The following is a 14,749-nucleotide window of genomic DNA, read 5'->3' as shown; positions in this document are numbered from 1 at the left end:
TAAAAATTCTTTCCAGGATGGTGATTTAATTTTAATGGTAATCTTTAAAACCATTTGTAAACCTACAGAGTTAGTTTCAGAATTGCCATCTCTGAGTGCTCTTCATAGGGAAACAGCTTCTGGTCGTGATGTGGCACTGCTTCCCATGGGATCCCAGCAATGCCTGGAAACAGAATATGTGTCTCAGGAAGGTGGGGTCTGGGGACACGACACCACCCGATACAGGTTACGGCTGCAGGACAGGCCTAGGGGTTATATACAAACCACAGACTTCCAGGCCCCAACCAGATACCTAGAGTCATTTCAGGGATGGACCAAGAACTGAGTTTTTAAATGGCTCACAGCAGCCAGGCTTGTTGCCCCTGCCTTCTGGGCCATGTGCATCCCTGGAAGGTCACAGACCTGTCTGGGTTTCTTGCCCACTCAGCCTGGTGCCTCTTCACACAGGCTAGATGTGCATCAGAAGGGGTTCATCTCTTCATAAGCACAGATGTCTCAGAAGCCCTTGGCAAAGATCATTTTGTCATCAGGTTTTTACAAATGAAAATAATTATTTATAAAAATGAAATCTTAGACGTAAAAGTACAGAAGTGTCAGGGTACCTGGCTGGCTCAGTCGGTGGAGCATGCGACTCTTGATCTTGGGGTCGTGAGTTCAAGCCCCATGTTGGACCTAGTGGTTATTTACAAAAAGAGTGTGTGTGTGTGTGTGTGTGTGTGTATGTGTGTGTGTGTGTTTATCTATAATCCTGCCACCAAGTGTAACTACTGTTACTTGGTGCGTGTTTTTCAGATTATCCCCCTAGATGCACATTAACACAAACATTATTTTTAAAAATACAAATGGGCTTATACATATATGGTGTTTGGTACTTTGCTTTCTTCCCTTAAACTACAGCGTAGATAATTTTCACATAGTGTCTGAAGAAGGACTTCATTCTTTTTCAAGGTTACATGCACTGTCTGGGGCATGAGCACACGTGGTGGGCGTTTGGGTCGTCTCTGTGTCTGCTGTGACAGCAGAGGCTGCTGTCGGTGGGGCTGCGCCTGGGGGCGTGGATCAGGGCAAACCCAGTCCTGCACTGCTGCCTGGTCATGTGTGGAAAGTCCTGGCTGGGCCTGGCGCGTGTCGGGGATTGCAGGGCAGTGGTCGGTGGTTGTGGGATGGAGAATGGAGAGCGAGACTCGGCTGCCCGACTCCACCCTGGAGCTTGGGGAAACAGCTCCCCTGCACCCCAAAGTTTCCATGGGTGAGAGCAGAGGATGGCAGCACACCCCTCCCTCCTGACAGGTCAGGTCTGAGGACAGTGCCTGGGCGCAGCAGTGCTCGTTCAGGGTGTAAATGGCAGAGGCCTCCCTCCTCTTCTTCCATTTACTGGATGCTTGCTGTAGTGACAGCAGCAGCTACCACGTTCCCGAGTGCTCCCTGCATGCCAGTCCCTGTGTCACCTCCCAGGGGGATGTTCCCACCATACCGATGAGGACAGGGATGTGAGTAGTGGCCCGGCTTCACCATAGCAGGTGGTGGGATCTGTTCCAGAGCCTGACCTCACCGCTGTGTGCACAGAACTCCCCTACCCTGACACCCACTGGCATCCGCCATCCTCTCCATTTTACCAGGAAAGAGGCCTGCACGTCCCTGAAACCTGCTCTAGGGCTGCTAGTCTCTGACCTCTGGGACTGCTGCATAAGTTGCCTCCTTCCAGAGCACAGCTCCCCGGCCCTGCCTCCTCTGCAGACCACCCAGGGGGGTGGGGGTGGTGGGTGGATGGCCCAGCACATTGTGTGTTCTGGGGCTTTCTGGTTTGTTTCCAGGGCTTCATTCTTTTACTTTGCTTATTTCTGCCTCACCGGAGTCCCGTGTGGGGCCCAGGTGGCCTCTCAGAGATAGCAGCCCCTCCCAGGGCCCAGGGCTCACCCAGCTCGCTAGTGAACAGCTGGCATGTCTCTGGGTTGCGGACGGTGAAGGCAATATAGGCGTCAGGAGCCTGCTGGTTCTTCAGGCAAGCAGAGAGTCTCTGCAGGACTCGGACCAGGGAGAGGACAGTTTCTGGGCAATATAGCACATCTGCAATGAAAAACCTCAGGTTACTGAAAGGGGCTTGGTCTAGGATTCAGTGCCCAGAAAGCTTGCCTGGTTGTGCTGACCTCAGCAGCAGGGTGGGAGCCTGGAAACCAGCAGTTTTTTTTAGACTCGCCCTATTGGATACAAAGAAGATGATGTGGGTAAAAAGGAAAACTCTTAGGAGAGAAAGAAAGTTGCTGAAAGACCATGCAACAAATGGAACATACCTAGGACCTACTGATGTTCTTTTTAAAAAAATCAGGGGCGCATGGGTGGCTCAGTTGGTTGAGCGTCCAACTTCGGCTCAGGTCATGATCGTGTGGTTTGGGAGTTTGAGCCCTGTGTTGGGCTCTGTGCTGACAGCTCAGAGGCTGGAGCCTACTCCTGATTCTGTGTCTCCCCTCTCTTTGCCCCTCCCCCACTTGTGCTCTTGCTCTCTCTCTCTCTCTCTCTCTCTCAAAAATAAACCTTAAAAAAAATCAATTCTTTGCCTGTGGTCTATTTAGAAGATGCTTAATGAAGCACACCTTGACTTTATCTCAAACCTTGCTGCTTTGTTAGCTGTATGGGGGGGGGGGGACAAGCTCGCTCCCTGTTGGCATGCTTACATGGGAGGGTGCTGCTCAGGCTTTGTGTTCTGACCACTGTGGGTCTCCGAGTCGCAGCCCAGGACCAGAGGCACAGCACTGTCAGCTGGATAGGGGACTGGGTGAGCTTGGTGGAGGACAAGGGACCCGTTGGCCAAACACTCCTCTCAAGGACCCTGTCCAAAGACATGGGCATGGACCTGGGATACAGACATGCAGACATGTGACAACAGCTATGCGCAGAGCAGACAGAAGCTCCCAGGGGTGGGGGGCACTCAGAGCTCTCTGCCTGACTCAGACACCACTGTGGCCTAACCCTAGGCCTGGCCCGGGGCTGGATGCCCATGACATGGTCCTGGGACAATCACGCTGTCCTTCACAGCCCTGAAAAGTCAGGGCTGCCATGGCTATGTCTTCCCTACATCTGAAGATGGGGTTATGGTACAAGTGGGGCTGGTGTTCAGCTGCTCTGGCCATTTCGTTTTGGTTCTAGAGATGGACATAATAATCTCTCTCCTCGGCTGCAGCCGGGCTAATAGGTCAGACTGGTTTGGTGCCCTGGGGCCTGTTCTTTCCATGTCAGGCTTTGCTGAGAAAAGCTGGGCTCATTTATCTGATGGGACCATTTGCACAGGAGTACATGTGTCCACTGTGTCAAATGGGAGGGCTGTGGCTTTATGGCCCCCAAGGGGCATGAGCTATGCTTTGATGTCACCCTGGAGGCCCACAATGGCCCTTCTAAAAATCTCATCACTCCTCTGCCCTGGCAGCACCCACTGTCTCCTTCCCAGAGCTGAGAGTTGGGTGGAGCTGCTCCAGTGGCCCGGGGATGGGGGGCAGTACCTGCTGCGATGACGACATCTGGCTGGAAGGCAGCGAGCTGAGGGGCTGTCACGACGTCCCAGTCCAGCTGGGCCACCGTCACCCTGGGGCTCTCTGAGTTGCAGGTGTTGTGTTCTGGGTGCCTTGCAGGGTCAGTGACGTCTGCCTCTAATGAGAGGCCATTGAGAAGGATGTTCCCTCGGAGCTGCTCAAGGACGCAGCTGTGACAGTCACTGAAGATGTATGCACTGGGATGGCATGTCTTGCAAATGGCCAGGCCCGTAAGGCCAGCTCCGCTGCCGAGCTCTAAGACAGTCCTGGGTTGGGGGGAGAAGGGGACCTGTGTCTGAGACCGTGCTGGGGAAAACCTGCCCTGCTGCCCTGCCCCGCACCCCAAGGGCACCTGTGAGCAAAGGCTGCTGGGTTCTGCATGGCCCATTCTGCAAGGTAGAGTGCAGCATCCCATGTGACCAGGCCGGTGGTGCCATGGGAAATGATGGCTGTGCTCTCCGAGAGCGTGACTGAGTCTCCGGAAGGCTGAGCCAAGAGAGGGAGAGAGAATTAATCCAGCTACCAGGAGACAAGGAGCTGATTGTAAAAAGAAAAACATCACAACAGGTGGATGGCCACATAGACTATGGAACATCCTGCCTCAGAGCAATCACTGTCTGCGCCAACCTGGACGGGTCCAGAGGGCGTGACGCTGTACAACAGAAGGTCAATCTCAGAAGGCCACACATGGTGTGATTCCATTCACCTAACGTTCTCAAAAGGACAGGATCGTGGAAAGGGAGAACAGATCAGTGTCTGCCAGGGTTGGGGGGGGGGGTCTGAGGGCCACTACATAGGCATGGTGTCTACATCAGTGTCCTGGTTGTGATGCTGCACAAGTTGGGTCATGTGTTTCCAATGGTGGAAAATGGAGAAAGGGCACCTCTAGAAAAGCCATTTCTAGGAATCTATAATATTAACAACAAAAGAGTCACAACTCTGGGGCATCATGAGCTAGATGTGAAAAATTTTAGGGTGTGGGGCCTTCCTCAATTTAGTGTGACATTTAGGGCTTGGGAATTCTCTGGCCTTTGAACTTTCCCATCGCCCCCAGAGCAGGTGGTTTGCTGGTAAGTGCTTCATGCAACATGCAATTCTGAAACGTGTTCTTTAATATGGGGCTTTTGAGAATGGTGCTTCCAACATGCAGTCACCCAGGGGTGGTTTCTGGCTATCTCTGAGCTCAGAAAACTCACATAGGGGACTCAGGTCTCTGGGGTGTTGTGAGCATTCATTTGTTCATTCATTCATCCACACATTTTTCCTGAGCATCTACTATGGTGCCGAGGATTCAGATGTGACAAGATGAACTCGTTCCCTGTTCTTACAGAACTTACGTGCCAATAGGGGATAAAACCATAATAAATGAAGTAATTTCACAGTTTTTCAGTGCTATGAGGAAAATAAAAAGGATTACGCAATAACAGAAGACTGGGGGTCTATTTCAGATAGTTTGGTCAGGGACAGCCTTTTTGAGGAGGCATCACGTGACCTGGGATGTGAGTAAAAAGGAAAGGTGAGGCATGTGAGGTTCTGGGGGAGAGCATTCCAGGCATAGCGAGTGCAAAGGCCCTGAGGCAGCAGCATTTAAGTTTCTGAGTTCAAGGAAGACAAAGAATGCCAGGGGTCTGGAGTACAGGGAGAGCAGGAAGAACTAAATGAGAGAGAAAGGCTGGGGCGGGGCATGCAGGCCACGCATGGAATTAGGAATTGAGTCTGTGTGCTAAGGAAAGGCACTGCCAGGTTTGGGTGGTCAAGTGACATACTCTGATTTACCTCTTAAATCTAGGGGAGCACTCTGAGGATTCTGGGAAGATGCTGCAGTGTAGTTCTGAACCTTCCTGAATCCCCACATAAGAGGACACAGAGCAGCAAGATATGGACAGCATTTAACAAAACTAGGTGACAAGGCATCTCTGTGAACCCCAAATGTCAATAAGTGGGGGCAAACCACCAAGAGACACAAACTCATATACTCCATATGTGTGTGCAGTGGGGTGTGCAACAGGCCTGCATAAGAACCCCAGGAGCCAACAAGTGTTTGCTGGAAATGCAGGTGCCAGCTGCAAACCATGGCCCATGGAGGAGAGACCTTGCTGCTTCAGTCATCAGGGGTGTGAGGGACCGGGGGCAAGGCCTCATGGCAACTAGAAACACTCAGAAATGTGTGATGACAACAGAAAACATTTCAGACATCAAGGAACAGGAGAATGGAACAAAACACACAAACAGATAAGCCCCTTCAAACAACAGGAGGTGAAAGAAGTAAAATTTTAAATATCAAGAAGAAATTAAGGGGAGCCTGGGTGGCTCAGCCAGTTGAGTGTCTGACTTCAGCTTAGGCCGTAATGTCATGGTTTGTGAGTTTGAACCCTGCATTGGGCTCACTGCTGTCGTTGCAGAGCCTTCTCGGGATCTTCTGTCCCCCTCTCTCTGCCACCCCCCTGCTCGTTCTCTCTCTCAAAAATAAACATTAAAAAAAAAAAAAAGAAAGAGATTGTTTGGGGTGAACTGTACCCTCCCCCCAAACTCATGTGTTGGGACTCCTAAACCCTAGGACCTCAGACTGTGATCTTATTTGAAGAGGGGGTAAATAAGAGATCTTATTTACAGAGAGACTCAAGTTAAGATGAGGTCATTAAGTGGGCCCTAACCCAATAGGACTGGTGTCTCTGTAAGAAGAGATCAGGACACATACAGGCATAGAGGGAAGATGATGTGAAGACACAAGGAGATCGCAGCCGCTGGCAAACCAAACAGACCGGAAGCACATCCTTTCCTCTCTGCCCTCAGAAGGAACCAGCCCGGCCAATGCCCTGATCTTGGACTTCTGGCCTCTCCAACTGTGAGATGATAAATTTCTGTTGTTTAAGGCATCCATTTTTAGGTACTTGTTACAGAAAATGAAGGCAAAGAACAAACTTTAAAAATTATAATTCAACAGGGGCGCCTGGGTGGCTCAGTCGGTTAAGTGTCCAACTTCGGCTCAGGTCATGATCCTGCGGTCTGTGAGTTCGAGCCCCACGTTGGGCTCTGTGCTGACAGCTCAGAGCCTGGAGCCTGTTTTGGATTCTGTGTCTCCCTCTTTCTCTCTCCTCCCCCGCTCATGCTTTGTCTCTCTCTTCTCAAAAATATATAAATGTTAAAAAAAATTATAATTCAACAAAACATTCCTGAAAAAACAAAAAGATGTGAAACAAACACTGAAGGGGTACACAAGGCATCTGAGATCACTCACCCAAAACAATCAGCTTCAAGATATATTCTACTAAAATTCTGGACTTTAAAGGGAAGAGTCCTTTGGCCATCCAGGAGTAAAGAGCGTGTGGCATAAACAGGAAAGACAATTATTACCAGGCTTTTCCACAGTAACACTTCATGCCTCAATAAAGATACAATTTTCAATGGATTGTATCTCTTCTGGGGACGGTAGGAAACCAATTCACCTTGTTGACAAGGAAGGAATCAAGCTAGTATCCTCCCTGTCCTCATTGGGCCCTATCAGTGGGTAACCAAGCAGCAGATGATGGGAGATAGCTCATAAAATTTCTCCAACTAATGAATGAAAGAAAACAAAATGATAGAATTAGAAAACCACCCTTTTGTACCCTCCAACGAATCAAAGAATCTAAGCTTTGAGCATCCATAACCGCTATCATAATAGATATGATGTGCCTCCTAGAACCTCATGTTGGGTTCCTGCCAAAGGGATTAAGTGGATGCGAGTCTGAGCTGGCCTCTGAATCCAGCCAGCGATTAGAGGGAAACAGAGGATGGAAGAACGAGCTGAACAGCACCATGCATATGTGACCAAAGCTAACCCGTGGAAAGCTCTCTAAGCCTGTTCGACACAGGCAGGTCCAGAGAAGAAACAGCCACAGGGGGGCCTGCAGATGAAGAGACACTTGAAACCAAACCTAGTTAATGGGCAAGAAGACTAAATGCTGGTGTCTGGAGGTGCACGTGGCGGGAGAAAACGAGAGTGACAACTCCAAAGGCATGGTGGCTACTTTTGCTGGGAGGGGACAGGTCTGATGGAGGGCTTTCGGGCTCTGTCCCTTGACTGGAGTGGTGGTTACCTTGGTAGGTACCTTGCAACAATTTGGTAAGCTGTACATTCATTTTTTTATTATTTATTTATTCATTTTATTTAAAACATTTAAAAAATGTTTATTTATATTTGGGGGGGGGCGGCGCAGAGAGAGGAAGACAGAATCTGAAGCAGCTCTGTCAGCAGAGAGCTCAACACAGGGCTCGAACTCATTAGTTGCGAGATCATGACCTGAACTGAAGAAGTCGGACGCCCACTGACTGAGCACCTACATGCCCCTATTTTTTATTTTTATTTAAAAAAATTTTTTTTTTCAATGTTTATTTATTTTTGGGACAGAGAGAGACAGAGCATGAACGGGGGAGGGGCAGAGAGAGAGGGAGACACAGAATCTGAAACAGGCTCCAGGCTCCGAGCCATTAGCCCAGAGCCTGACGCGGGGCTCGAACCCACAGACCGCGAGATCGCGACCTGGCTGAAGTCGGACGCTTAACCGACTGCGCCACCCAGGCGCCCCATCCCTATTTTTTATTTTTAAAAAAATGTTTATTTCTTTTTGGGAGAGAGAGAGGCAGCATTGAGCAGAGGAGGGACAGAGAGAAGGAGACACAGGATCTGAAGCAGGCTCTGTGCTAAGAGTGGAGAGTCTGAATGGGGCTTAAACCCATGGGCCGTGAGATCATGACCTGAGCCAATGTCAGACCTCAACTGACTGAGCCACCTAGGTGTCCGTGTACATTTATTTTGTGTGATTTCCCATATCTTTGTTTTACTTTATAATAAAAGGTCAAAAAAAAAAAACAACAAACAAACAAAAACAAAAAACAACCCAAGACTTGACTGTTCTGTGCAGAATGTATTTTTGTCGGCCAAGAAGCTGGAAGCCAGTCTGAGAGCTGTGGCATTTGCCAGGCCCGTAAGGATGGTGGCAGTGGACAGCAGAGAGAGACTGCTGTCCTATAACACCCATCCATCAAGTGTTTACTGAGGACTGAGCACCAGGTATGTGATAATGTATATTGTCTGATTTAACCCTCAGCTACTCCCATAAAATAGGTACTGTTATGTGTTGAAATGCTTGGTTTACTGAAGGGGAAATGGAGGCTCAGGGTGGTTAACTGACCTCCTCTAAGATCTCAGGAGCTGATGGGTCAGGATTTGATCCCATCTGAGACTGACTGGAGCCTGAGTTTCAACTCTGTGTGCAGGGGCAGATGTCTGGACTTTGTGGGGAGGGTGCCCATCTCCTACCAGCAGATAGCTCCGGTGGCACTGGGTGGGCTCCGTGGTCATCAGGACCTCTGCCAATGCCTCGTACAGCTCGTCCAAAGGCTCTGTGTGGACAGCCTCGTGCTGGGGGTGGGCAGAGCAAGAGCTTCAGCCAAGAGGTTTAAGTTGACCCTCATGAACCAAACAGATGTTCCATGTATTTGCTTTTACTCTGACTTGTAAAAAATGGCTGGAGGATTTTTACCAAATTTTGATGGGAGATTTGGGATGGGTTGACTTAATATAGGCAACCTGGCCTATAAAAAAATTCATTTGGTAGGGGAGCAGAGGGTATCTCAGAGAGGTACAGAGAGGGTGAGGGTGAGGTAGTCTAGGGCAGCAGGAACGGGACTGTGTGAGCTGCGATGTGATGGTGACAGAGAGCTCTGCCCTTCTATCATGATGTTGTACATGGATCAAACAACTGATGCTTTTAAGTGAGCTAAGGCAATAGCCACAAGGACGGGCACTCTACATGGCGTGATGTGGCTTCGTCAGTGGGAAAGCCTCTGTTGTGCAACTCATGGGGGCAGCAGAGAGTGGGCATGCTTCTCCTGGTGGTTCTGGGGAGACCTGTGGCCACGACTAGATGCACATGTTGGGGAGAACTAGGTGGGGAGGTAATGGAGAAGCTGGGATTGTTTCACATGCTAAGCCTGGGTGAGACACAGCCCTTGCAATTGGTGGCCAAACACAGGAGGTCTGATGCTGACCACTAAGGAATCACCTCTCTGAGGTCCAGTCTAATGTGAAACCCAGCAAGTGTGGGCTCATCCTTAAAATCCATCCTGTATCAGTCAGAAAAAGAGCCCACATCTGGTAGTTACCGAGGAGATGATGATAAAGGGAACTAGTTACAAAGGTACTGCAAGACCTAAAACCCCCAGTAGAGGGCAGTGTGGTAATCCAGAGACTGGCAATGGTAGGAACGGGTCAAAGCCTGTGGGCTGGTGGGCTAGGGGAATGGCGGTGGGTGGAGCTGGGACCACAGAAGAGAGAAATACCCTGGCATCTCTTCCACTTGCCTTCCATATCCTCTCACTGACCGAATCAAGCTGGGAACAGTTACACAGGGAGTCCACTGCCATATGGGGGTTTGCAGAGTGGGCAAAGGATATGGGATAGATCTGAGCTCCAACAGGCAAAGCCAAGCACAGTCCACTTCCGGAGAGCCAGCCAAGTCCCAGGTGCTGTCTGGCTACCAGACGGACAGTGCCCATTACTGACCTTTCTGATGAGCTCCGAGAGAAAGCACCGGGCATACTTCACTGATGGCGGATGCTTCACACACAGAGGATGTTTCACGGTCTGTGACAAAGGACACAAAGTGGGTTGCAGGAAAGACTCTGTCTTAAGACTCACACAAGCTTCAAGTGAATACAGGGCATTCCTCATTATCTGATCCCTCAGAAAAGATGTGTACAGACACAAGGGTTCTGGGTTCAGGTGACCCTCATGGATCTGAAAAAGTTAAGTCATAAGGTTTATGTCCTTTCCTAAAAAAATCTCTCCACTACAGTGGCACAGACTGACAGAACATTCTGGGCAGAACATGGTGCACGTGAACCCAAGCTAACACCCTGTTACAGACTGAATTTTTGTGTGCACCCCCCCCAAACTCAGTTCATATGTTGAAGCCTCACCCCCAATGTGATAGTATCAGAGGGCAGGGCCTTTGGGAGTGATTAGGTCATGAAGGTGAAGCCCTATGAATGAGATTAGTGTCATTATAAAAAAGACCTCAGAGAGCTCCCTCGGCCCTTCCACGGTGAGGACACAGTTGTCTATGAAACAAGAAGTGGGCCCCCACCAGACGCCAAACCTGCAGGCACCTTGATCTTGGCCTTTCCAGCCTCTAGAACTGTGAGAAATAAATTGCTGTTGTTTATAAGTCACCCAGTCTATGGTATTTTGTTATAGCAGCTGGAATGGGCTATGCTACCCCTTCCCAGGGCAGGCAGCATGAACTAGTTTGTAGTGGGGACAATTGTGGGATTGTCTGGCTCCATGAAAAGGTGAGAGCCTAAACAGTGGGAGCATGCATAGTGGGAGAGCTTTTGCTCTCCTGGAGATGACATGCCAGGCTGAGAATGAGGACTGTGATGGTCAGGACAGAGGAAGATGGGGACTCTGACTGGGATGTGGTGGAGGGGAAGGGGGTCCTCAGGGGTGACACTTCAGCTGAAGTCTAGAGAAGCAAAGAGCAGGGGGAGCAAATTATAGGCAGAGGGGATAGTTTGTGCAGGCTCCCAGGGGGCCATGGCCTGGCATTTTGGGAAGGAGTGGGGCAACAGAGGCAGTGAGAGGCCAGGCTGGGTCACACGGGATCTGCTGGCTCGAGGAACACAATTTTACCCAAGATAAAATACCCACACAACCCTTCAGGGGGTTTCTAGTTGGCTGGTATCAGGTTTTAGCCTCAGGGTGAAAATCAGAGTCGGCTGCCTGAAAAGGACCCCAGAATCTCTGAGCTCGCAGTCCTGAACCACTGGATGGCCCTGCAAGCTTCCCCTAACTATGGCTGCATTTTCTTCAAGTGGTGGTCAGACAATCTTGGTTCACTCACCTCAGAGGAATTCTTAACCTAGCCTTCTTGGATGGGCTTGGTGGTTGGAGGGGTGTCTACGGCTTCCCCGAATTTGTAAAAAAAATGTATTCTTCTGGTTGTTTTTTCTAGGGGGGGGCGGTGCATAGGTTTGGGTTTTCAGAAGGGTTCATGATCCTTAAGAGGGTTGATAGCCAGGATGCAGTGTGATCTCCACCTGATCCACGTGGCAGTGTGGTGGCCTCACCTCTACTCTCACCCAGATGTACCTTAGAATTCAAACCCCACCTCAGAAAAGCAGGACACATCTACATCTAGAAGAGACACGAGTGGGTAAGACTCGCCTTCTTATTTTTTCCTTAAATGTAAAGAAGAAAGTCTTTGAGCAGCTACCAAATGCTAGAAGATGTTCCCACAGCTGTCACTTTGGTTTTCATTGTGGATGGTTTCAAAAACATCCCCCAGATTCCCTCCTCTCATGCAGATTTTTGTATATTCTGAGGTCTTCATCTAAGAAAACAAAAGAGCCAGAGCTGTCTGAGGCAGTGCCACCCAAATGCAGTGTCTTTTTTTTTTTAAAGGATACAAGTGCATCCGCTGTGCTTCTGTCATGTCTTCATGGGGAAGCCAGGAGGCTGGTGACGCGACCTGGTTATTCTGATTCTCACCTTCTGCAAAATATCCAGCAGCAGCTCAGGACCTGATGAGTCCCGTAATTTCTCTTCTAGGCTCTATTCAGAGAGAGACAGTGGGGGGAGAAAGAGAGAAATCTCAAGGACATTTTCACAGGAACATTAAACATGTAATAGGACATGTTAGCAAAGTGCTAAGTGATCTCTCCCCAGGGACCTGGGGCCAATTGGAAGTGGAAGCCACAGGAGGGCTGAAAGCCTGAACTTGAGAAGTCCTGGGTTACACCTGGATCAGTCAAAGAGAGAACATCAGAAGACAGACTGTTGGTTTGCATTAGCCTTGGATGCTTAGGCTGGCCTGGGTCACAGACCAGCTCCGTGGCTGAAATGGTCAACCAGGAATTATGAGGGGAAGCCATGACATCAACACCGGACGGGCTCACCTTAGACTTGACATCTGAGTTAAAATGGACATACAGGCCAGGCCAGGTTATGCTGTCCTCTCTGACAGAGAACTCCAACCCAGCAGTGAGCTCAGGCTCTAGAAGCAGGCAGATTGGTCCTGGCTGATGTGTGACACCACGCAAACCATTTCATTTCTCCAGAGTGACTTATCATGCTCTAAAAGGCCTATAAGCCCTGGCCCTTGCCTCTCTTTCTGACCTTATGTGCCATCACCCCTGGCCTCCTTGCCGTTCCTCAATTGCAGCAGCTTGTTCTCACCGGCAGGGCCTTGCCACAGCTGGCTGCTTTACCCGTTCAGGTTCTGGCTCAAATATCACCTCTTGCGGGAGGACTTTCTGACTCCTCTACTTTGATACATATAGTTCCCTGTTTTACTGACTTTACAGCCACTATCATCTCCTGGTGTGTTGCTTATTCATTTACCTGTTTATTCTCTGGCTCCTGCATCCAAGCAGCCCCTCATTTGTAATGTGTGCTGATTCCTGGGGCCTGGGTCGTGGAAGGCATTCAGTAAATCTTTGGTGATGGAATAAAAATACTAGCTAACACATTCACTTACCATGAGCTAGGCACTGCCTCAGATGCTTCATACTCCTGTAATTCCGACAAGAGCCCTATCATTATATCCCCCACTTTATAAGAAAACTAAGGTATAAGAGAGATGCAGTCACTTGCTCAAGGTCACACAGCTTGTATGGGGTTGGGCCAGGATTCAAAGCAGGCATGCTTGCTCCCAGGCCTGGTCTCTCCACTGATGCACGCTACTTCTTTTTCTAATCAAACCTTTCTGGTCAAATGTGAATGGCAGTAATAGTACCCACTGCACAGCTGTTGTGGGCCAGCCTAAGTAAGCACTTATCATGGGCCTGGTACAGAGTAAGCGCTTATTTCATGTGAACAATCATGGTCGATACTGAATTGGGACCCACGGATGCTGTTACAAAGGTTTACGTTTTGGGTTAAAAAATGTACATATTCCTTTCTGACGGGAAAGACCACTCAGAATGCTAAATGGGTTAGGTCAATGAGACACAAATGACTAACCACTGCCCCTTAAGATGGGGCAAACTTGGGGGGAGGAATATGTACCCAATCTGAGTCATCCCAGTGAGCTCACTGCACATGAATTATGAAGGAGGCAGCATCATCAGAGCCCCTGCATTGGCAGAAGGAAGCTGCCGCCATGGCCATTTGCCTGTGCGAGAAGGGCAGGTCTCCAGGGCAGGGGAGGTGAGACTTCTTTCGTCTCTCTTCTGGCCTGTTTTGTACTTCCCTGTCTCTTCCATCACAGGCCTAAGAGGCTTAAACTGCTTCTGAGGGGATTTTGTACAATGCTCATGGTACAGATGAGAACACCGAGGCCTGGCGGGGGAGGGGAGGTGTGGTGTCTGTGACTTGGTCACTGCGCTCATTGCAACGTGGTCTCCCGCGGTCTTGCGGACGTTGACTGTTTAAATGGGAAGCAGCAACTGTTACTCAATGGCCAGGATGACAACTGACTAAACAAAGTAATAGAATTTTTCGTGAATTGTCCCTGACCCTAACCCCCAAGTGACAAAGGGAGTTGGGAAGAAACCCCGCATTCCTTAAATTCGTGGACTCAGTCGGCAAAGGCACTTGAGGGCGGGAAGGGCCAGGGGTGGAGGGAGCAGACGGCAGGCTGGGACTTCCCAGCGCGCGCAGGTATTCTTTCTGCTCCCCGCCGCCAGACCGCGTGGCCCCCAGCTAAGCCCCAGGGACGGGGACCAGACGTACCGCCCCTGCACACGAGAGAGAGCCGAGAACATCACGTGGGGGGAGAGAAGGAGGTGGGCGCCGGAACCCGCCCCGCCCCCACCCTGCCCAGCCGCCCCCCGCCCGCCCTTCGCGCGCCCCACCGCCCACCTGCCAGGGGAAGGAGCGCAGCGCGCGCGCCGCCAGGAAGCGGCGCTCGAAACTTGGCAGCAGGCGTGCGGCCTCCGTGCTCTCCTCCGGCGCCATGGCGGGGCGGGGCGGGGCCGCGGCGTCGCCCGGGAGACGGAGCGGCAGTGGGGCGGGGCCCAGAGGACTTGGGGCGGGGCTGGGGCGGGGCCGGGCCGGGGGCGGGCCAGGCGCCACTGGGCGCGTGGGAGGCGGGGCCAGGGTCGGATGGGGGGGGGGGTGGCCTGGGGCTTGAGAGGCGGAGTCAGGGCTTTGGCGCCAAGTGAGGGCAAGGCGGGAGGCGACGGCTTTGTGGTAGGTAGCGTCCAGTCAGGCGAAGGGTCAGGTAATCATTCTCGCTGTT

At 50.7% G+C, this 14,749-nt stretch overlaps 1 protein-coding gene across 3 annotated transcripts; it reads right to left on the bottom strand.

Annotated features, from left to right (window-relative positions):
• Positions 1–6: 6 nt before the first annotated feature.
• EEF2KMT (eukaryotic elongation factor 2 lysine methyltransferase) lies at positions 7–14,495 on the bottom strand. Of its 3 annotated transcripts, none has more exons than XM_040459080.1 (8): positions 14,371–14,495; positions 12,058–12,120; positions 10,072–10,152; positions 8,827–8,928; positions 3,877–4,010; positions 3,495–3,790; positions 1,918–2,067; positions 7–163 (listed from the first exon to the last, which is right to left on the bottom strand). In XM_040459080.1, the coding sequence occupies exons 1-8, from the start codon at positions 14,464–14,466 to the stop codon at positions 63–65; spliced, it is 1,023 nt and encodes a 340-aa protein (XP_040315014.1). In that variant the 5' UTR covers positions 14,467–14,495; the 3' UTR covers positions 7–62. The 3 variants fall into 3 exon arrangements, 2 of the variants coding, with proteins under 2 accessions (XP_040315014.1, XP_040315015.1); XM_040459081.1 differs by lacking the exon at positions 14,371–14,495 and adding an exon at positions 12,910–14,189; XR_005785682.1 differs by lacking the exon at positions 7–163 and adding an exon at positions 2,673–2,851 and having other exon boundaries at positions 1,958–2,067.
• Positions 14,496–14,749: the final 254 nt, after the last annotated feature.

Source organism: Herpailurus yagouaroundi, unplaced genomic scaffold (assembly GCF_014898765.1).
Source record: "Herpailurus yagouaroundi ecotype Mexico unplaced genomic scaffold, PumYag 222, whole genome shotgun sequence".
NCBI lineage: Eukaryota > Metazoa > Chordata > Mammalia > Carnivora > Felidae > Herpailurus > Herpailurus yagouaroundi.
Note: the sequence above shows the minus strand (reverse complement) of the source record. Positions and strands in the feature narration are given on the sequence as shown.

Bases quoted from the DNA above. Each gene is read 5' to 3' on its own strand.
- EEF2KMT (XM_040459080.1), bottom strand. From the start codon at position 14,466: ATGGCGCCGGAGGAGAGCACGGAGGCCGCACGCCTGCTGCCAAGTTTC. The intron at 4,011-8,826 runs GTAGGAGATGGG...CTCTTGGCTCAG, and splicing joins GCCACCGGAGCTATCTGCTG to CCTTCCGGAGACTCAGTCAC. The intron at 164-1,917 runs GTGAGCCCTGGG...TTCTGTTTCCAG, and splicing joins GCTGTTCACTAGCGAGCTGG to GCATTGCTGGGATCCCATGG.